At 34.5% G+C, this 23,667-nt stretch overlaps 2 protein-coding genes across 2 annotated transcripts; one reads left to right on the top strand and one right to left on the bottom strand.

Annotated features, from left to right (window-relative positions):
• Positions 1-1,340: 1,340 nt before the first annotated feature.
• LOC126732461 (mitochondrial uncoupling protein 5) lies at positions 1,341-2,841 on the top strand. The gene has a single exon (XM_050435314.1). The coding sequence runs from the start codon at positions 1,781-1,783 to the stop codon at positions 2,759-2,761; it is 981 nt and encodes a 326-aa protein (XP_050291271.1). The 5' UTR covers positions 1,341-1,780; the 3' UTR covers positions 2,762-2,841.
• Positions 2,842-8,111: 5,270 nt separating this feature from the next.
• Positions 8,112-21,741, bottom strand: LOC126732460 (uncharacterized). The gene is made up of 22 exons (XM_050435313.1): positions 21,687-21,741; positions 21,100-21,540; positions 19,864-20,093; positions 19,691-19,771; positions 19,368-19,517; positions 17,972-18,096; positions 17,603-17,872; positions 15,543-15,630; positions 15,360-15,465; positions 15,159-15,272; positions 14,367-14,530; positions 14,131-14,251; positions 13,627-13,851; positions 13,354-13,544; positions 12,353-12,520; positions 12,162-12,267; positions 11,664-11,801; positions 11,327-11,485; positions 11,044-11,244; positions 10,076-10,270; positions 9,920-9,988; positions 8,112-8,498 (listed from the first exon to the last, which is right to left on the bottom strand). The coding sequence occupies exons 1-22, from the start codon at positions 21,732-21,734 to the stop codon at positions 8,352-8,354; spliced, it is 3,537 nt and encodes a 1,178-aa protein (XP_050291270.1). The 5' UTR covers positions 21,735-21,741; the 3' UTR covers positions 8,112-8,351.
• Positions 21,742-23,667: the final 1,926 nt, after the last annotated feature.

Below are 23,667 nucleotides of genomic sequence, written 5' to 3'. Positions count from 1 at the left end.
GAAAGAATAATGCCCAAACCCCCATCCATAGCATTCCCGGCAATGCCCAAGAAACACCGTTTCCGGGCGTGCCTACTTGAGTTGGAACCAAGTTCCAAGGCCACTTTCATCACATTCCACTCCCACCTAACCATTCACTTACAACTGATGATATTGGACCTACAATTGCACTAACTATGGCAGTAGTCATGACCTCTCCACTAATCCAGAGTTATAAATATGAGAAGTTGGGAAAAGGGAAAGGTTGTTGAGAGGTTCTCAAGAAAACAGAGAGTAAAGAAAAAGAGTGATTCAGGAAGAGAGAGAGAGAGAGAGAGAGAGAGAGAGAGAGGAGCAATTTCGTTAAGTCTCTGTGCCAAGAACGACTCGAAGTATGGCAGTAATCATGACCTCTCCACTAATCCAGAGCTATAAATATGAGAAGTTAGGGAAAGGAAAAGGTTGTTGAAAGGTTCTCAAGAAAACAGAGAGTAAAGAAAAAGAGTGATTCAGGAAGAGAGAGAGAGAGAGGAGCAACTTCGTTGAGTCTCTATGCCGAGAACGACCCGAAGTAGGAAATCCTAAACCCACGTTGCAAATAAGTTGTGAGTCCAAGTGAGGTTAGGCCCAACAACCTCATTTCTGGCATGCACACATTCTAATTCTAGATCCCAAACTCATGAAGTCCATATAGTTAAATTGAATTTTAGACGAAGTTAAAGTTAGATGGTTTAGTTTGTAATTTAATTAAAAATATCATAAATTAATAAAATTATAATAATTCTAAAAATAAAACTGCTCTCATAGTACCATCTTCTTAGTTGGGTGAATCACAAAAATGCCTACAACCACCGAATTCATTCTTTATCATCATTATTTTCATGGTTTCCTTTAGTAAGTTCCTTTTAATGGGTAAGTTTTTGTTGTTTTTTGTTTTTTGTTTTTGTTTTTGTTTTAGTAAGTTCCTTTTAATGCAATGAAAGCACATAAACACCTCAAAAACAAGTTTTTTTTTTTTTTTTTTTGGTCTAGCATAAATTAAAAAAAAAAAAAAAAAAAAAAAGGGTCGGTGTAGCATTAACTAAATAGTAAATAGGTTGGCTCGTGGTCGTGGGAAGCCCAAGTCATATTTAGCGACCTTCAAAGTCAAGCCGAAAGCCTCTGGAAAGGTTGTGATGTGAGGTGGAGATTCGTAGACAATTAAAATAACTAAAAAAAAAAAATTTGAAATTTGAATATAAATACAATTTTAAAAAACAAAATTAAAAAAAAAATTAAAGTTAAAATTATACTAGTGGACACCCACAACAAGCACAACCCCGTGTTTCAATTTGGTTAAGTTTTCTTACTGCTGATCGACTCATCGTGTTCGTGTTCGCGTTCGCGTAAGAACTAAGAACCTAACTTCCACCTTCTTTCCTTAACCAGCACTTCCCTTCTATAAAGTCTCTCTTCTCCTCACTCTCTCTCAACCCCAAACCCATCTTTCATTTCTCTCCCAAACCTCAAAAACCAAGAAAAGCCATTTTCTTATAGCATATGGCTCAAAGGCCTAGCGTTCCTCATTATTCTTCCATAGCCTTGGGCCTCCATTCTCATCTCTTGGTTTCCAGTGAGATGAACCCAAACTCTAACTGGTCCTTACATTGAAAAGCTTAAAAGAAAAAAACTTTCCCTTGAATATTCTAAATTTAGCCCCTAAAAGCTAAACCCATATAATTCCATTCTTTCTATTTAACATTCACAAAGTTCTTGTTTTTGAACGGTTTAAGCTTTTTTTTTTTTTTGCTGATTCAAAAAAATGGGTCTCAAGGGTTTCGTTGAAGGAGGCATAGCTTCAATCGTGGCGGGTTGTGCCACTCACCCACTTGACCTGATCAAGGTCCGAATGCAGCTTCAAGGCGAAACCCATGTTCCGAACCCGAACCTCCAATCTCTCCGCCCAGCTCTAGCTTTCCACACGACGTCGCTTTCGGCTCCTGGGTCCATCCACGTGCCTCCTCCGCCGCTCCCCACCGTGGCGGCGAAGGTGGGTCCGATCGCCGTCGGCGTGCGTATCGTCCAACAAGAAGGCGTGTCCGCTTTGTTCACGGGGGTGTCCGCCACGATGCTCCGGCAGACACTTTATTCGACGACCCGAATGGGACTGTACGATATTCTGAAAAAGAAGTGGTCCGACCCAAAATCCGGGAACATAACGCTGCTGCAAAAGATAGCGGCTGGGCTCATAGCCGGCGCGGTCGGCGCCGCCGTGGGAAACCCGGCTGACGTGGCAATGGTGCGCATGCAAGCCGATGGTCGGCTTCCCCAAGCTCAGCGGCGCAACTACAAGAGCGTACTGGACGCCATTTCACGCATGGCGAGCCAAGAAGGCGTGCCGAGCTTGTGGCGCGGCTCGGGTCTGACTATAAACCGAGCCATGCTGGTCACGGCTTCGCAGCTAGCTTCGTACGATCAGATCAAGGAGATGATATTGGAAAAGGGTGTGATGAGAGACGGGCTCGGGACCCACGTGACGGCGAGCTTCGCGGCGGGTTTCGTGGCGGCGGTGGCGTCGAACCCAGTCGACGTGATAAAGACCCGAGTGATGAATATGAAGGTGGAGCCAGGGGCTGAGCCACCTTACTCCGGTGCTTTGGATTGTGCGTTGAAAACTGTGCGAGCTGAGGGACCATTAGCTCTTTACAAAGGGTTTATTCCTACGATCTCGAGGCAAGGACCTTTCACTGTCGTCCTGTTCGTCACGCTCGAACAGGTTCGTAAGTTGCTTAAGGATTTCTGATGGAGATTCGATGATAGTTGATGATGACGAAAATGTTACTGATTAATTAATAATTAATAAAAGTTTCCTTTTTTATTTAATGTTATGTGTTTATTTTTCATTTTTTTAATGATTTATTTTATGTTTGGTTCCTTGAGTTTAGGAGGACTAGAAGAGGGTAGTCAAAACGAAAAACAAACGTGTGATTTGTGTGAATAATGTCGTTTAATCGGGGTAGACTCATCAACCTCATGTCCCATGATCGCAATAGGTAATATCACGTGTATCATCAGAGTTTTACTAGTATTATCGCTCAAACTGTTCATCAAACAAAACAATTCGAGAACTCCTATTATCAAACCACACCTTATGGTGATAGTTGGCGAATCTTTTTGTGATAGTGTTTCAATTTGTTTCTTCTACGGACCCTTTTTTGTTCAATGATTATTTAAACTCGATTTACTTCTTCAAGAATCAAGATGACGAGGCAATGAGTCAGATTATAGAAGTTATTTAATCTTTTATTTAATTGGAAGTCAATGTTGTATAAATTCAGAAGTTGGCCTGGAATTTTAAGATTTTGGAAGTTATACAACATTGACTTCCAATTAAATAAAAGAATAAATAACTTCTATAATCTTTACCATTATTTAATTATTCTAACTTGAAACTGTAGAGATTCTCGAAATAGTTTATTCATCAATTTTGGGGGGGTTTTATTGCCTAGAGTTTAGAAGCAATCGAGCAAAGAATTCTACACATCACATTTGAGAGTTGAGAAGTTCAATTTGTCCACTAAAAAACAAAAACGTGCACTTGTTGTATGTTTGTTTGATGGGTGCATTTGAGATTGTTGCTGGCATGATAGTTATGGGTATGACTTAACGTAATTGAAAGTGTAATAACAGCTGGAGATGTAAATTGGTCTAGCTATATTTGGCAAGAATACAGGTAGTGAATTGAATGTTTAGCAAATATCTGAATCAAACGTTTAGAAAAAAAAAAAAAAAAAAAAAATCAAGCAAAAGAGGTTTTGATTTTGACAATAAAAGAAAGGGTTTATTTTTGGCCTGAGCAGTAAAGATTGTTTGATATAAGTATAGAAACTATAAAAGTCTAAATGAGCTTTCTCGAAGACTCGAACAACCTACCGTCGCGGGCATCAAGGATATTGGCTTGAGGTCAACCACTCAAAAAAAAAAAAAAAAAAAAAAAAATAGCAAGTAAAATACTAGGAATATTAGATTCGTTTTCTCAAAAAAAAGAAAAAAAGAATATTAGATTCAAAAGAGAAAAAATGTCAACCAATAAAGGAAAATTGCCATGTTCCAAAGCTTGAAATGAATGATTTAAATTTAAATTTTTATTTTTTATAGATAATATAATAGTTGAGTGGAGAGATTTGAAAGTAGTAGGAAGAAGGTGAAGTTAAATTGATATTTTCTCTTATTTGGTAAGGTTAAAAAGTAAAAAAAATTATAGTAAATCCATTTGCGATTAAACCTGTTTTTACTTTGCCTACTCATGTTTTAAAACTTGACATTTTATCTACTTAAGGTAAATCATGTTCTTTCGGTTAAAAATATGATAAATATCTCTTTCCTAAAATAACCAAAAAAAAAAAAATGGAAAAAAAAATTGTCATTTGTAAGAATGGTAAAAACTTGCTAAAAACTTCAAGAATACAAAAATTACAAATATAACTTGAAAAAAATTCGTCTTTCTCTGACCCAGGTCTCTCCCTTTCAAACGGTCAAACCCCATATTTTACTTGTTCATCATCATCATCATCATCATCATCATCATCATCATATATATATATATATGGATTTTAAATTTTATAAAAATTCCCTATAAAACTTTCTGTATTTACACCTCTATTAAACTATTGCCACGAATAATAATTTCATATATAAATATAATCATATTAAATTATTATTAATATTAGGGATCCTAATTATTATTTAATTATTTATTTAGAAAATAAATAACATTCCGTATTTTTGGTGAGTTAATGGATAGTTTTCAGCCGTTCAAGTTCATACATAAACAGCATCACAGTAATGGTCAAGAATACATATACTATTAGAAGCTAGCAGATTTTACTTCCTTTTGAAAAGTATCCAATATTGTAACTTGTAAGCTATGATGCTTTTTTTTTTTTTTTTTTTCCTTTTATTGAGGCCAACATGATATATGTAATGCTTCCTTGTTTTGATGATTTTTAAAAAAAAAAAAAAAAAAAGATAATTAATGTTGTGAATTTCAATTAACTTAATTGGTAAAGTGTTATTCTTGAATATTAAACTTAGATTTGAATCATACATTTTCTATATATATATATATATATATATATATATATATATATATTTTGATGAAAAAAGGGCCTCAAGTTAAATTGATGGCGTGGGGGCACTCTTGGACACGTTAGGACTATCCATGCATAGCATTTTTAAAAGTGCACAACTCGAACCTGACAATTTTTGAACTTGCACATATGACTAGGTCCGGAACTCCTACCAACGCGCAACGCCCCTAAGGGGCCCTACATTTTCTATCTATCTATATATATCTTAGTATGATAATTAAGAACAATTATGATAGAACGTGACAATTTTTTTTTGGAGGGGGGGGGGGGGGGGGAGGAGGAGGATTGGAGAGCAAAAGGAAAGAAAAACTGGGAACTAGAATGCAGTTTGCATTTGAATTTCTCTTTTGGTTGGGGGCATGTGAACATGACCAAACATCATACGTTTGGAATTTAGCATTACGGCTGTGGGGGCCATGCAACGTGTATCCTTCGGTTTTTTTGTTAAATGTTTCTTTGGTTGTAATGCAAGTAGTGTCGTAGACTTGTAGTTGCATCTCACCCACTTTTGCAAATACTTGACATTATAATTGGCTCATGCCTCTGTTGGGCCCCAAGTTCTCCAACCAATTTGCCAATTGCAAATAGCATTATTCCCTCCAAAACAGCATAATTCGTTTCTTCATACAATAAAGGTTAAGAGGATGAGCAAGCATTGGCTTTTCTAATTTCTAGTAGATGAATATGGAGGAGATTGCTCCATGAAAGGCTCTCCTTGATGAGGCTATGAGAATGAATTTGCATCGCACATGTGGTCGATCCATGTGGATGGGACCCAGTGAATATATGCATTCACTAATTATGGATGAACTTAGATTGGAAACATCAATTTTTTGATTGGAAGAGAGTTCGATCATCTTGTTTATAAGTCTCCCAAAGCATGAGTATTTTCTTTTAGTATTTTACTAATAAAAGATTATTTTAGGTACCCTTTTTTTTCCTTTTTAAAGTTTCTGCAACTTTTGTTAGGATGAATCAAATAGGCATTATGATTCGGTTGCTAATTTGACTGGAAATTTCTGGGAAGCTACCGAAGTAATAATTTTAAATGGGAGACATTATTTTGGATATATCATATATGCACTTCAAATCAAGAATACTTTTCATGAACCCGCCCACCTTTTCTAGAAAAAGACATATGTTTAGTATTTTCGATCATCTTTTTCTTTGGACACTTCAAACCACGTAAGTCATTTCATAAATTCACCTACTCTAAGAGACACTAATATCTATTCCTACTAGAAGCTCCTACTAGAAGCAATAAGGAAATGCATTTTCTATAAACCGACGTAGATAAAGGTAAAAGTTAGCTGAAATAATATAGTAAAATCCATAAATAGTATCAAAAAGTGCAATAAAACTCATAAATTGTAGCAAAAATAAACTGAATAGTAAAATAAATTGTCAAAAATAATCTTTACCAAACAAACAGTAAGAAAACTCATTTATTAAACTTGATATTTGGATGTATTTAAAATATAAATTATGTAGTGAGATCATCAAGTACGCACTTGATTTTTTAATTAATGTAAATCATTACTCCAAATCATACAATTATATTTTATTTTTTGTTTGATAGATTTACTCAATTCCAAAGAAATTTATACCTACCTCAGTGCCCCAAATTTATGAGGTTCCAATAGCTAAATCCCACTTGGACTGAAATCCTTTGAAGCTTCAAGCTAATACTCTCAGAGAAAGTTTAGGGATATAAAAAATTTGACACCTGCTAAGTGATAAGTTAAAAAGTGATATCAATGGTGATGCGATGATAACCAATGAAAACTTGTTAACTCAGCAAAAGTAAAAAAAAGTCAGCTAATTTTTTTTTTTTTTTGTATGCAGAGGCATCTCCTAAATCCTAATAGCAATTGAAATTTGAAACACAAACCCATCAAAGTTGAGAGTCTTGAGACACATGGATACGCGCAAGACATTTGCAGTGTTAAGGCCCATTGCCTATTGGTACTATAGTAAATGCTAATACATTTATTGCTCTGACTTTATACTTGGCCAATTCTTCTGCCAAAGCAAAATTCAAAGACTCACCTTACCTTTGAATTTTAAGTTTTAACTTTTAACCATGTTTGAATTCACAACTCACAAGTCTCATTTGAAATTAAAGTATAAAGAGATTGGCTACAAAGGCAAGAAGGAAGACAATTTTTGGGTAAAAATAAAGAACTTTATTTGAAAAGGATATGCACCAAAACAAAGTTCTCGATCACATCATATAAAGACCGATTTGTACTCTTTTTTTTTTTTTTTTTTGTTTGATGGAAGACCGATTAGTACTTAAATTGGAAGTATTTGCAGCACAACTTAAAGGATAAATAAATAAATATAAAACATAGTTTTTTTTTTTTTTTTTGAAATGAAAAAAAAAAAAACCATGTTTTATATATATTTATTCATACATGATATAAAACATGGTATTGTACATAGAACTAGAAGGGCCGACAAATTTTGATACACTTGGCATTTGATTACCTGCTGATTGTGAGATATAAATAAGTGACAAATCATTGACGGCAACATGGTATAACAACAATGGTTTACCAAACATGTAGATGCAGTGTATGTGCAATGTTTTTCCTGCACAGGGAACGACCTTCTTATGCCTCAAAATTTTCTATGTTGAGTGGTCAGCCTTGCACCATTCAAGTCTTTAACCACCTCAAAAAGAAAACCTTAGGTTAGACTTGATTGAAGTCACATGTGACGAAGTGGGGTGGAGCTCATCATCATTCACAGAACTAACTATCAATCAAACATACATTTCAACTCATAATTCATGCATCCAAAACAAATAATACAAAGAAACCTAAATCAACAGCACTCAAGATCTTCAAAGAATAAAATGCAAAAAGATAGTTGCCAAAAATAATATGACAAATTTTTTATTATTATTTACAATATTTCACGAAAAAATTGAGACCACTTAAAAACAGCCTAGGACACTATGGAGTTCCCAAAATTTTACATATTCCAAAAGGAAAGAAAGGAACAAAGGCAATGAAAATATATTATTGAGGATATGGTGGTCAACCTACAAAAAATTGAGAGAACCAGTTCAAAATTGCCAAAAACTTGTCGGTAGGAGACTGCATTATCCTGAACTATGTACCTGCGTCATCAACAATGATTCATTGTCCCCATGCCCACTTTTCATTTACTCTCAAATGGTATGAGGTTAAAACTGAACACCCTCTCATCAGTTTTGTATTTACAGAAAAAATAGAATTAATAGTAGTTGTCCTTGTATTTAAAAGTATCACTATAGAGCAATGACCGCACTTCCATAATTTTTGGTGGCGGCTCCAAATCTTTCTCTTGCAGTGTGTTCCCAAGCAATTGCTGTATCTCTGATGTAAATATTTCGTCCAAAATCTATGAATTCAACAATGCAGATGATTAGAAGATAAAACTATATGTAAATGAAAAAGTTTTCTTGATAATATAAAAGGGCTTTGAAACTTCTTGTATGCCAATTCCGTTTTAAGTATACTTTCAAGTTTATGACTAGATCAAACCAAAACAAAACCTATCTAGCAAAGAAGTTTGAAAACTTCCAAACGCATCAAGCTATTAATCAGACAGATGTTTGTTAGGTTCTTTGGCTGCATTGTCAGACATGCAATTATTTTTACCCAATAAGAATGTCAAACAGTGGCATATACAGCATGGTATGTAATGCTCTCTCAGACACGTAAGTAATATCATGCAAGCGTAATTGATAACTAAACACAGCTGGTGCAAACTATTAGCTTGTCCAGATAGATTAAAAAAGCCACTTGATAAAATTATGTCACAAGTCCAATTTAGATAGTGGATTATCACCACTAGTCTCCCAGATAGTTTAGCTTAGGTTTGGTAGTCGAGAACTTCCAAACCTAGAGCAGGACTTAACCAATACATACGTAGATTAGCAGATATATTTACATTTACATTGTTACTAACATAGTTCTCACTGAGGAAGAATAGCAGAATACAACAATTTTATGAACCAGAATGATGTCAACCTGATATCATTGTCTTGAAGGAACCATAAGAGTAATTTTGAAATTTCAATTTTTTCTCTCTTCACTCCCCTTCCATTGAATAAAATCCAGCCCCATTGTTACATAGTCCCTCTCTCCTTGTATTTGTTCTTTATAGGCAGTTTTAAGCAAAATAGGGTGGCGAAGTTAGCTGTAATCCAAGGAAAGGTATGAGAGTGGTGGTTTTGGTGGTATGTGGTTGTGAATTCCAGTGGAGGGTTGAAGTGGTGGATGTAAGATCAACCATGGTGGAAATAGCTTACAATTGAACAAAGCCAGTGTTGGTAATAGTGGCTAAAAATTGGTTCAACAAGGTTTTGGAGGTCAAAATAAGTAATTGAGAATGAAACTCCAATATTTAATTTTTTTCAGCATTCATCTCAAAAGAACAAGAAAGCACATTTTTCATATATTTTCTAAATACTTGAGAAGTGAGGTGAGATGTAATGTTTTAAGAGGGAGTTTAAGGAAAAATTCATATCCTTTTTCCAACTAAATGTGGAAAGGTTGTTAACCTCCTGATATGTAAATTATGTCAGCTCAAATGATAATGACGATGATATTGTTAAACTACTGACAGCAGTGGCCAGACCTACAATCAGCCCAAGACGGTTTGGTGTAGAGTTCATCAGTTCCACATAGAAGAGGATTAGATGTTAAAACTTTCACAAGTTAATTTTTACTTAAAATTTTATAAGATTGAATTGAATCTGTCCTGCAACAGAGAAATTCAATTTCAAGAAGAAAGTTAGTGGCTGTGATTCTACTTACAGAAACTGCGATTCGCAAGCCTTTATATGACCCGTTTTCTCTCCTGTTTTCCAAACTACATAGTATATCCTGTGGAGAAAGGTAAAGAATGAAAAACCAACTCACATTCATAATCCAGAAAAGTTTGAAGATGAAATGCCCCAAGTATAATTTTACCTGCCCCATCCTGTCCCAAAAACCACGGCATATTGCTAGAAACACATTAGGTTCAACGATAGTATGGAGCTGATCTATTGTCCTTATTAGGATATTCCTCAAAGGCTGCATTCTATTTTGTATGTCTGATTCTACCACATTTTCCGTTAAGTGTTGAATGATCTTTTTCAAATTTGTTTCATGCTGCAATCTAGTCTGCATGTACAAAAAAACCAGAGGCAAAACCCATTAACCAATTTGAATGGTCAAAATCTAATTCAACTGATTTAAGTGGATATAAAGATGTGCTGGGTTGCAAAAGATAGAACATGCCACCACTGAGCTTTGACTCAAACGGCACTTCCTCCACTGGGTAGAGGATGAGGTCATTGGTTCAAAACCCAATGGGTTTGTGTTATTTTTGAATGAAAAGGAAATAAAAAAGAAGAAGAAGGGGGTGCCAATATGGCCACAGATGGATGAAAATCATGTTTTTTCATTGGAACTTGATGTTAATTTATAGGAACCATTGCTTTGGTTGTCAAGAAAAATAGTTGGCTATAAAAGATCACCATAAACAAGAGATCTAATAGATTGTAAGAGTAGTAAAAAATGAAGGTGCTTCATAACCAAAACAATAATAATATCTACCGAACCTACAAATTTTAAAAAGCTGGTTTCAAGTCAATTTTTTTTTTTTAAATATTCTAAACTATGAGCTACCAACCACTTCTTTTCTTTTTTAGATAATTAATTTTTTCGCCTCAAGTTTTGTACTAGTGAGCTAGGCTTCATGATAAACGGTCCCCAGCCATTGTGCTACTACTTGAGGCTGCTATCAATCACTTTAATTTCACCTTGCATTGGAGATTGATTTATCAAACTCCTGTCTTCAATAATCATAGACTTTTTTAGTAAATTAATGTTCTAGCAACATTCTTTAACATTTTGTACAATAGATCTTAAGTTTTCTTTCAAAGGGTACTCACATTCTCTGCAAGTTTCTCCACAACCGCATGAAGGTAACTTCTGAATTTGGCTCTAAGCATCACGCTTACTTCACTAGAACAATCTTCTCTGGTAGTGCCTCCATCATGAGGGATGCAAGAACTCCACAAACTCAGGTGTGTTTCTATTTTTGGCCGCAGCACATCCAACATCCTTCTCATGGAATTTAAAAGAATTCCTAACTGAAAATAAAATATACGTTATAATTTCCCATATAAAAAGAAACATACCAGTGCAGCTATACAAACTAAGAATCAAAGTAACCTCTTCTGGGGCAACATAGGTGTCACTTCGTTTAGCAAATTTCTGGACATATTTGAGGCCATATATTTTTGATGTCAGATTGTCCTTCAACGGTGTTAAAACATCAGCATACTGCTTGTCCAAAGCTTCAAGAATTGCCCTCTCAATATCTTCTATAACCTTTTTATAAAAAAAGAGAAGCCAAAACACATATAAGTACATGCAATCTCAAGTTTGGGTTAATTTCCAAATCCTCCATGTCTTGTCTTTCATAATCCATCAAAAGACAAAACTTCAGAAAGCCAAAAATAAAGTAACAAAAGAAAGCCCAGTAATGAAGAACCATATTTGGACATACCTTCTCCAAGTGACATTTGTATTTGGGCCAACGACAAATGATAACTTCATATTCATCCAATGTTTCATTTATCCGATCATACAACTCTTCAACAAAAGGAGTTGTTGAGTATTGGGTTCTGACACCTAACCATTTCACCTTGAAAACAATCGATTTACAATGTTAATCGTTATGTGCTATGTGAATATCTGAGAGTTTCTTTCAAATATTCATGTTTGGTGCAAGTGGTGTCTACGTGCTTCTGACCCAGTCATGCAGGAAATATTATGCAAATTTAAATTGGCTAAAAGCTCTACAAAGGCATTCTTAAATTTTCTATAAACTGTAGTGATTGAGCAAAATGAAAAGCAAAATCCGTGTTCAGAAACATCCTTGGATTATGAAAAAAAATAAGGAAACTATAGTAAACATCAAATCATAATCTATAAAGCTATCAATATAAACGGCAGATTCTACCGAACTTGAATTCACCAAGTTACTGCAAAAAAATAAATGTACCTTGTCTAATTTGCAGGACTCAAGCAAAGAAAGACGCTTTTCTTGAATCCAGCGGTTAATATAGTCTTGGAAAATCTCTTTTGCATCAACCCCACCTTTGACAGGACTGAAGAATACGATTAGTGGATAGAGATCACAGAGAGACAAACATGACACTTCAGTATGGAGTAAAAATAAGAGAAAATAATTACTTAATGTTCCAGCTTGCAAGATCCCTTTGGAAGTCTGCTGTTGCAATAACAAGTTCTGCAACATGAGCTGAAAGGCTAGGAGGAGGGCATGCAACAAGGAATGCACACAATCTATTGCAAAGCTCCAAACTATAAATAGCTGAAGAAAGATTTGGAAGGTCTATAAAACTGCATAAAAGTCAATATGGAATGCCAATGAGAATTAAGATTTCAAGTATATCAATTAGTTGCTTAAACTACTCTTTTAAGAACAAATGTCTACATGAATCACCATGAAAAGTAACCAAAGAAAGAAAAAAGAAAAGGGATAATGCAACAACTTTTGATTAAAAATTGCACAAGAAAGGATGTGAACACAAGCATAACTTTATCTGCTCCTAAATCTAATAAAGTTCACATTTCCATATGTAAAAGTATGCAAATATAGGAGGAATTTACAATAAAAGCATGTGCTCATAATATTATTATCACTGTTTTCTTGATGACGCTTACTCTTAGATTATAAGGACTATATAAAAACCTTTGGCTCATAAATAAAAGAGCAGTAGTGGAGAAAATAGACATTAACCCCACTTAAAGAAAAGAAGAGAGAGGAGTGGAAAGTAGACAGATGCTATTATTTTTAAAACATGGTATTGCAGAGAACAAGGACCAAATACTAATAAACTTTGTTCATTTTTTGGAAGCATTTATAGAATAGTAAATTGAGGTGCAGGATAAATTAGATGATAAATGCCTAAATAAATAGAGTATGAACTTAAAGCTATAGATTACCCAAACAAGGAAACAACAATAGTCCAAAAATGTGGTCATGTTACAAGAAGTCAATAACTAAGAAATCCAGGCTTCGAAAAGGCAAATGAAGCTACCAACTAACCTCCAATAATAAGATTAACCATAAAAAAAAAATGATAATTACATTCATAACATCTGATGTACACTGAGAATATTTACATATTTAATGTGGATAAATTACCAATGTTACAATGAGAAGATTTTACCTTGGAAGCACATGCTGATTGTGGATTTCAATGTCAGTGAAAATTTCATTTCTGAAATTACAAATAAGGGAATTCATCTTCCGATAAGAAGTTGAAAGAGACATGGGATCCATAAATGTCGCCCCTTCACTACTCAAGATAAGCTCATCTGTTTCTGCTAAGTGCCTTCTTGACCTCTTTTTTGCGGCAACCTGTACAATCATTGGCACTTCATCAGAAGAATGAAAAGACATTAAAAGGAAGCATAACCGTAAAGAAATTATTTTCTAAAACCTGAAAATATCTGCATAATGTCAACTGCGCCTCAGGATTTAGAACATCATGCAGTAAACCATATAGCTTAACAGCAGGGATCAAAGCAGGAGGTATCATCCCAGTGGCAGGCTTGAAATCATCCATCATCCCCGATGGGGAAGATTCATCTAGCAACTTGTAGTTCTCAAAAACCAATTTAATGATCTGCTGAACTTTATACTCAATCTCCCCTAGAATACGATTCTGATTGATATTTTGCAATACATCAACAAAGTTAGAAATCTAATCATCCCTGCTGTAAATGTACTACGAACTTAAAATATGAAAATCAAAATGAAGAGAACACATTGGAGATAAATTAATAGCAACTGTAACATGTTCATAGTCAAATCATTACAATCTGAAATATTAAAACATTGTTTATCTTGACTTTCAAATTTTATTTTGAAGCTGAGAATTGTTCCAAGACTACTAAAACATGAAAGGTAGCATGAATAAATGTGGTGCAAGATTAGCTCATACCTCTTGGTGACTTAATGCAATCTTGCCTTTGCTTTTCATAAATACAGGCAATAGAAACTCATGTATCAAAGTCAGACAGTCTTCTGTGGGTGTAGCCACATCCATTACATAGGTAAGGTATCTGCTAGTAGTATAAGAAATTACCCAATGTAATAGCAGTTTAAATTTCCAACAATGCATTACAAAATTATCCTAGTTGACATCATAAAAGTACCCATTCAACCATTTCCCTATACCTTAGTCGGGTGTATGCATCTGATACTCCATAATAAGATGCAAACTCGGATACTAACCACTTCCAAGGGCCATTTAGCAACAAATTTCTTTGCTGAATATGTTGAACTTTCATTGCAACTTCCAACACAAAGTCATATGCCACAGTTTCCGCAACAGAGCCACACTAGAAGAAAAATGTGAACAAAACCTTAAATTCTATAGTCAAGAATATCAAGATGTAAAGATTGCACTTAAACAATTAATGATATTGAACCTATTTCATATGTACTGTAGGCCACATTATTAACTATTTCATACAGAGGTGATTTTTTTTCAAACCAAGAAGGCAAGAAGTGGATTCTCTTTCAACAGAAAGAAGGCAGGCTGGGAAGCCAAAGGAACCTTTGAAAATGTATGTTTGCATTCAAGAAATAAGATTAAAATGGAATCGAACCCCTTTTATTTGTCCAATACTACTTATATATGAAGACAATTATTTAGAACATAAGATATTCATCTTTTGAACTTCAATCGCAACTAGGCATTTTAAGAATTTTGGCCGCCAAAATACTGCCAGTGTTGAAAAACACAAAGCCTAAGAACACACACACACATATTAATTTCATAGGTATATATCCCTTAAATACAAAGACATAATATGCCATATATTGGCCCTCTCTTTCTTAACATTTCTTTACATGGAACTTTCTTTAAATGCAAAACAGACAAAGAAAATTAATTGTAAACTGAATTAATTTTATTCTTCTTCATCTTCTTTTTTTAGTTATTGAAGGATGAAATATTGCATGTACCTTTAGATGCTTATTCTCATCTGGAGTTATTGAATAGCTTATGTATAGTTGTACTCTGCCGACCAATTCATGCTCTGGCTCATGAAATATAGGCCACCATCGAAGCTTGTTTCCCTGCATTGAACCAATATTTAAACCTTCAAGGATAATTATTTCCCTACCCAATCCATACAGAAGATAGGTGAATTCTCAAAATCTTACCGGTTCATCAGCGATTGAGGCCACTTGAGCTAGGACACGACCCTTATGCTGTCCTTTGGAATCTTGAACTTCAATAATCAGATCATCACCAAGACTATCTGGAAAGCTACATTAAAATAATTTAACAAATGCACACCTCCGAGAAACAAAAAGGAACAAATACAGAAAGGAAAAGGTACATACAACACATGTGTTTCACCAGATCCAGGTTGCATTTGAACTGCATCCTCCTCAGATGAATTTTTCAATCTCAACCAACAAGAATATCGTTCTGATAACAGATCATCAACTTAAGTTAGATACACCTTAAAGGAAGGGAGATCAAATATTACTCTTATAGCATGAAGACATTAAATAAATTGGTTATAGCTACTCATTACACTGTTGTGTGGTGGATTTAGACACATGCTTCCTGTAACTATAGTTTTCATTCTCCTAAAGCCCAGAAAAGAACAGTTTTCTTTTTCAGAAGCAGCTTCCTTTCTTGACTTCTTTGCTCAGTAAATATCGGAAAAATGCAATAGATTTAGACCGTAAAATTAATAATTCAAGTTATTCTATGGGCCTTAAAAATCTCAAACGTAAAGCAAGCTCCACAGGATGCCAAATTAAAACGATAAATTCAGATCTATTATTTCTCTACTCAGTTGGCGCTATGTTAAAATCATGCCCATGAGATGTCTTCTGAAAGGAAATGGATTTAGAATGTAAAATTAATAAGTCAACTATTCCATAGACCCATATAAGCTAAGTGTAAAGAAAGCTCCGTAGGATGACAAATTAAATGATATTTTGGATCTGTTATTTCTTTACTCAATTGGGACTGCATTAAATCACACTCATGAGATGTTCTGAAAGGTGCTGCTGATACTATGCTGGCCCGTCAGAGCATGAAAAATCCTTGGAAGTGATAGGAAGTAGTGTCATGAGGAACCATCTCCTGTTTCATTTCTTCTAAAATTCATGGTGGAGGGACAATGCATATTTGAAGAGGGTAATAAAATGCTCCTATCAGGAGGTGAAAAAAAATTCTTCTCTGTTTCACTCTAATGCCTATGTGCACACCTCTTAACACAGAAGGAGCTTTAGTTTTTCTTCTTTACTCATCATTTATCTCATTCCTGAAGAAGTGAACAAAGAAATGTACAAAATTTTAACACAACCACATTCTAAAACATATTGATCTGCCAGGGTGAATATACTGCCCCAACACACTAATTGAATTCATATAACATTCAAAAACAGTTAACCCACCCCACCACCTAATATGTAGCCCACATTTCAGAAAGCACAATCTGATCAAGGAGAGGTTTGGAAAGCGGGCAAACAGTTTCTTGTACTATCCTATGCTAAACTCCAAAAAAAGCCAGCTTATGGCCATCCTTTAGCAAGCCTAAGCCATTTGAAAGAGCTGGTAGGCAGCTTTGTAATCCACTGTATGAGTGTCCTGAAGTCTCAAGCTAAATGCCTACAAGATGAGCAGCTAAACCAGAAGGGTCTATTTCCTATGAGTATGGAATCCTAAGCCCCCTTGGACGAAGATAGCCAGAAAGGTAATTTTCCTGCCTAATTGATTAGGCCTGAGGAGCTGTCCTGAAGCTATTAGTCCTGAATGTCCAAAGACTTCACTGATGAGAGACGATTCATCCAATAACTGGCTTTTAACATGATCCTCGTCGATGAATCAATGCGAGAAGAATAGATGGATCTGGATTATCACTGAATGATTTAACTAATAGTGAACTTCATAAATTCTTCAAATGTGTAGGTTTTCTTTGTAGCTTCTAAGGCTTAAAAATTAAGCAATTCCAAGTAAAGGAATAAGTGTTATTTTGCACAATAGAAAAATGTAAGTCGCGAATGACAAGAAGAAGCCTGCAGATGATGTGGGCTAGCACTGTGAGGAAAATCATCTCAAAAATGTATAAATTAAGCAATTCCAAGTAAAGGAATAAGTGTTATTTTGACAATAGAAAAATGTAAGTCACGAACAACAAGAAGAAGCCTGCAAATGATGTGGGCTAGCACTGTGAGGAAAATCATCGCAAAAATGTATTGCTATGGAGGGAGTGATTGTGTTATAGAATTCACATCCTCATAAGCTTGGGATCAAACTTCACACGTGTATGCAATTGTCATGACTACTACTTCCCAGCTTTGGCAGAGTTTCACAGGTACAAATTGTGTGTGTGTGTGTGTGTGTGTATGTAACCAATCCAGGATAGTACAAGGAACTTACATACCTGACACTACTTCCTTTGAAGAACTATAGTGCATAGGAGTCATCCCAGATTCTAAAATCCCAGAGACCTGTCTTATAAACTGGCTGCTTGAACCATTTGCAGGAGTATGACTTGCAACCTGAACTTTCCTTGTAGCTTCCCATTTAGAATATAGATTTGATTTATATTTGGAGAAATATGAACGAAGTGATCCTGATTTAATCATTTGTGGCTTTACAAGTGAAAAACTGCAGCAAGTAGGCGGGTCTAAACCCATTTTCACTTTACGCACTGTGCAATGACCAAAATCATTAAATGAATAGTATCAAGCCTTGAAATTATCATTAAAACCACAACAAAAATGCCTTGATGAATATAATATGACAGTACCTTGAAGCTGCATTTTCATTTTGCCCGAAGTTTTCCTAGATTTTGGAGCAGCTCCCTCACTGACTATCTCTGGAGATCGTTTTGCCAATAGTTCTTCATCTGGTTGTAATAATACACATCGTAAACTGCAATTATAAGGCCAAAAAGAGGATAATGAAAGTAAAACCAATTAAAATAATAAAATGCAAACTAAACTTAAATATGATATGTCATTAGATAGTGCTGCATGTGCATGATAACACTAAAGAAATAAGATATTTACAAATTACGAATTATGGGAAGTAAGATTCAGTTCCCTAGGCCCATTTCAGTAGCTAAAATGCAAACCAAAGCTAAAAAGAGGAGACAACAGAGCTAGAATCTACCACCTATGAAAAGCATGATTTATTCACTAAAGCTTCACTGGAACACAAAATCTTTTGCTTGAGTCAAAGCATCTCCAGTGTCACATGAACAACTACCCCCTTTTGACTTGTTGCTTTAAACAGTTAAAAGAAATATTGGGAAGAAGGTGAAGTACTTCTCCTAGGAATAGTCCTATCATAAGTACGACTCTCCTTGTGTCTGCCCATTCATAGCTCAACTTTTAATTATTCCTTTCTACATCAGGACACAGACAGAATCTTGTTTTCATAATTCTTAAAGCCGCAAAGGGTATTAATAAGTTAGACAAAAACATACTCCCATTACTTATAAATAATAATAAATATAATGAGTTTGTATTTTCAAGTTCTCCAATATGGAAATTCTGGGCGGCATACTTGATAGTGTCCCTTACAATATTGTAGGCAAGATCACTGTCCCCAACAAAAAAATTTTGATACATAAATAACCTTTATTGAAAAGAGGAAGAACTTTATGTACATAGGGTCTCATTGTCCTCAAGAAATGGTACCATGATTTGGAATTCAGAAAGATTATTTTTGAAAGCATGCCAGTTTGGGTTAAACTTAACCTGCACATAGTAATGTGGTCAAAGGAAGGATTGGAATATATTACTAGCATCCTTGGTGAGGCCCTGAATGCAGATGAGCCTACTAGTCATTGGAGAATACTTGGTTATGATTGATTATGTGTTGAGATTTAAGTGAATAAGGAGATACCTAAGTCTATCATATTGAAGCTATATAAGAAAGTTATGGAGGTAGCTATGAAACTACCTTGAAACAACCAAAGTGTGAAAATTGCTCTTCCTTTGAGCATTCTAACTATGCTTGAATTTGTGTTGATTTTCTGTTTCTTTGTGAGTAGCTTCTTTTTCGAAAGAAGTTTATTGAGTACGTATTTGAGTGACTAGGGACCTCTAAATTGTGTTTGGAATTCATTGTATATCTGTTTTTTTGGTAATAGACATTCTCACACAAGAGTAAAAAAAATAATGAAACCGTGCACTCACCCAAATGCCTCTCGCAACACTGCAAACTCATCATTCAAGAAATAGGGAGCTTCCATGCAATGGCGCTGAGACCATGAGTGAAGGCAGAGACGACAACATGCTTCATAAGAGAACAAAGCACACCATTTACCTTGCCCACTGAATGCAATTCTTGCAACACAGAAGAAAATACAGTGGAAATAGTTATTGGACTAATAAATATAATAACTACAATCGTAAATTAATAACCATTAAACTCAAGAGGGTACAATAATCTTCGACACTGAAGTTAAAAACCAAGAGAAAACTGTATGCCCAAATTATAGTTCAGCAACCTAACTAACCTTGCATGAAACGTGGGGCGTTGAGTAGGCAAAGAAACTGAAGATGCATCGACTTCAAAACCAGCAAAGGTCTTGTGATGCCTAATGGCAGATTACCAGTAACTTCTTGTAAATAGAGAAATAAAAAAAATAAAAAAAAATAAAAAATATGTAGAAAACACGTATAGACAAACCTAGTTGATTGGTTAGGAATTCCATGACCAGTTGTATTTCTTGATTCTTTTGAATCATTTGTGGTGGCAGAAACACTTGAATATGAAAGGGAAGGTGTCCCATGTGCTTTAAAAGTTAAAATTTGCTCAGAAGTTTGCTCTAAGTCAGATTCAGACCCAACAAATAGAGGCGCACTGGGAATACAATTATCCAAAGGCTTCTTATTCTGCAGTCCTCTTCCATAAAAATCCTGCAGGCACTTGTCCAGCTGAGAATCCAATGAGAGTAAACTAAGATTTATACAATCAATAAGAGAATGACTTAGGCAGAAAATTGGCAAGAAACCTTTCTCAATCTTATCTATTTGTCTAAAATCTAAATAAACACTCATGCTTAATAAGAGGTTTGTACGTTGAATATAAAACATCAACAGTTATGCTTCAGATCTAATAAACTGGAATGGACATGCTTTTTCACGGTCCACCTGCATATTGATCTAAACTCTATATAAGCTACAAGCCAATCACTGAACAAAGATGTACAGATAACTCAAAAAAATTTCCTGGAACAAAAAATTTACATCCAAAGTAAAAAGGTCAATATTTATGGTTATGAACAATGCCCACCCATTGATTTCTGGTATAACCTACTAAACTAGTATAGTTTGTATTATGCGTACGCAAAGTGTCAATGGTTGTGGAGGACTAGCTTAGTTACCATGCACTAATAAAAATATTTATCTAATCACTCTTAATGAACCCCAAAAACGATATGCCAGCAAAGAATGATGATGAACTTGCCTTATTGTCAGTCAGTACCTATACTATTTCCATCAGAAAGCTTTCTCTAGCATTTAGACCTTTCAATAACCATAAAAAATGTTCATAGCAACTAGATCACTATATATAATTATAAACAAGTTGATCAAAACAATTAACTATGCAATATTTAGAACCCTCTTAATTTTGACTATGGCAAAAGGTAGAGGCATCATCAATCCATCATCATGGTAATCAAACCAACATGGGGAAAATAGAAAGATCATCATTTCATCATGTAGAGGCATCAAACAATAATAATAACCTTATATAACTGGTTCTAATTGTGCTTAGTTTGTAAAGATAACTTTATGCAGTTAGGCATCGTTGCTTTCATATATTTCATAGTATAGCTTTGTATTTTTTTACTGTTAAGCCTCAAAAACAATTTCAATAGCAAGCATTCACAATTCAACATGATTATGCATAATAGGAAACCTGCTTGGCAGTTCTTTCCACATTTTCCCCTGCAGCAACATTAGGCAAACAATCACCCATAGTGTAGGTTCCTCTGTCACATTCACCACCTTTGTTATTCATAGATTGCATAAACGGAACTTTTGCGCTTTTGGCTGAATCCAAAAGTTCTTCTGTGTGATTAGGCTGCCCAACTCGGATCCCCTTTCCTTGTTTAGATTGAATCGTCTCTCTAGACGAACTGAAGTAAGAATGTACCTCATTTTCTGAGTCAGAGGATAAGTCCATGTCTGACTCACAATCATTGCCACTCACATGTGGCATTGTTTGCCACACTGAAATCACATTTATGGGTGAACGTGCACATCCAAATACGCCCGGAGAAGGCAATCTGAGGACACGATTGCTACTCCTTAGGTTGTCAACACGTTCAGATTTTTCTTTTCTCTGAATATCATCCTCCTAATACAAGTCCTCAAAATTTAAATCAAAATGCACTAAAAACTCATACTACACAAACTAGACCCCAAAAAAAAAAAAAAAAATCATAGACAACAATATTTAAAACAAACACCATAACAAAAATAGGCAATTCAGTACTGGCTTACCCCTCGAACCCATCTAAGGGTCTCACTGTCAAGTCCTTCCTTGAACATTGTCCTTAGGTTTCTTCTTCACAAAGAAAAAAACAAAGTCAGAGTAAGAAACACATCCTAAAACCAATAAACAGTAATAAACGTGACTTCTGGACCAAGATTACTGCTTAAAACCAAGTTTTCTTGGAATCCGACTCACAAAATAACTCACATTCACAACAAAAACCACGAACAATCAAATCATTTACCGGAATCTGACAAACACAAAATCACAGAATGTACATCACCAACAAAAAAAACAAAAAACAAAAAAAACTTACTAATACTAGTTGAAACACATGCAAGTATTGTAACAAAAAATGCACAGTATTATATAGACAGAGAAATCTTTCATTCAGGCTACTTACAGTGAGAGAGAGAGTGATAGACAGAGAAAACGAAGTTTAAAGAGACTGCGGAATTTGATGGGTTTTGCTTCTATTTCTATTGCTTCTGCCTTCTCTTTCATCGAGTTATATATACTTATATTCCCTCGGCTTTTTTTAGATTTTTGAAAAAAAACAAAATTAAAATAGTGGGAGATTCGATTTTATTAATAATTATTAAAATTTGAACAGAAATAGAAATAGAAGATTTTATAGTACATGGGAGGATCACGAAAGGTTTTAAGGAACAAACGGAAGCGTACGTGCAAGTGGTCGTCGCGGCGGGACTTACGTGGCTCTGCTTCCTTTTAAACGGTCGAATTTTTTATTCAGTATTTCCGTGCACCTGTGGTTGACGCTAATACTATTGGGATTTGATTAGTTTGGTCACGTTAGTACGGCTTTTGCTTTCAATCTGACTTGGAATTTTTGTGGTACCCAAGGATCTTTGCTAATAATTTTACCTTTCCGGTGGAAGCTTAGAGAACAAGCAAGCTCCCATGGGAAAAAATATAAATATATATGGAAAAAGACCAAGCAAGCTATGGGATAAAATCAAATATGTGAGTGATACTTCTAATTTGTTTTTATAAATATAGATAAGCAATACATATTTTTTTGGTAAAGCAAGATATATATATATATATATATATATATATATAACAGAAAGTCTAATTTAATTTAATTCTTCTAAAAAAATTAATTTAATTAATTATGGGTCTAATTTAGTTTTAATTAGTATGGGATAAATAATAGATGAGATATATTTTAGTTATTCAAAAAAATTAATTTGGATTAGGATTAGTTAGATTAGTTTGGATTAGGATGAATAATAAATAAGTTTTTTTGATATATTATAAGAAGGTAGTATTTTCTTTATCTATTTGAAAGTGTGTATATATATAATTTTTTTTTTTTTTGGTTATGAGTCTAATTTTATTTAATTAGTATTGGATAAATAATGGTAGAGATATGTTCATTCATTTAAAAAAATAAATTTAGATTAGGATTAGTTAGTTTGGATTAGGATGAATAATGATTAGTTTATGAATAGATTATAGGAAGTTAGTATTTTCTTTATCTATTTGAAAGTTTGTATAAATTCAGATGTTGATAATGAATAAAAAAACAGTCATGAATTTCTAAATTATAAATTGTTAGTTTTTTTTTTTTTTTTGATGAATATAAATTGTTAGTTAGTCATGGAGGTCTAGACTCTCTTGAATTAGTTTATTTATCAAATTTGGAGGTTTGGGTTCCCTTGAAGCAACCAATAAAAATTTGGGTCCATAACAATATATGAAAAAAATTTCTTTGACATTTTTTTCATTCAAAAAAAAATTGGAAACATAAGCATTCTAAGTTAATTTTTCAAGAAAACAACAATTAAGAATTGCTAAAAGAAGTCTTAGGCAGGCCAGGAACGATTAATGACTACTATGATAATGCCTAGGTATGAAATCTACATTGGTCACCTCCTAATCATTTTTCACATATCAAAAAACAATTAAAAATTTTCACAAAGTAACTATTCCAAATTCATATGCCCAAACTGCCCTAGGAAAACA

Source organism: Quercus robur, chromosome 6 (genome assembly GCF_932294415.1).
Source record: "Quercus robur chromosome 6, dhQueRobu3.1, whole genome shotgun sequence".
NCBI classification, from domain to species: Eukaryota; Viridiplantae; Streptophyta; class Magnoliopsida; order Fagales; family Fagaceae; genus Quercus; species Quercus robur.
The sequence above is the reverse complement of the archived record's forward strand: the minus strand, read 5'-3'. Positions and strand labels throughout refer to the sequence as shown.

What these genes read in the sequence shown, in the direction of transcription:
- LOC126732461 (XM_050435314.1), top strand. Translation starts at nt 1,781, where the DNA reads ATGGGTCTCAAGGGTTTCGTTGAAGGAGGCATAGCTTCAATCGTGGCG.
- LOC126732460 (XM_050435313.1), bottom strand. Translation starts at nt 21,734, where the DNA reads ATGTTCAAGGAAGGACTTGACAGTGAGACCCTTAGATGGGTTCGAGGG. An exon ending in ATGAGAATAAGCATCTAAAG is followed by an intron (nt 14,531 to 15,158) that starts GTACATGCAATA and finishes TTTTTCTTCTAG; the next exon opens with TGTGGCTCTGTTGCGGAAAC. An exon ending in TTTGGGACAGGATGGGGCAG is followed by an intron (nt 9,989 to 10,075) that starts GTAAAATTATAC and finishes CTTTCTCCACAG; the next exon opens with GATATACTATGTAGTTTGGA.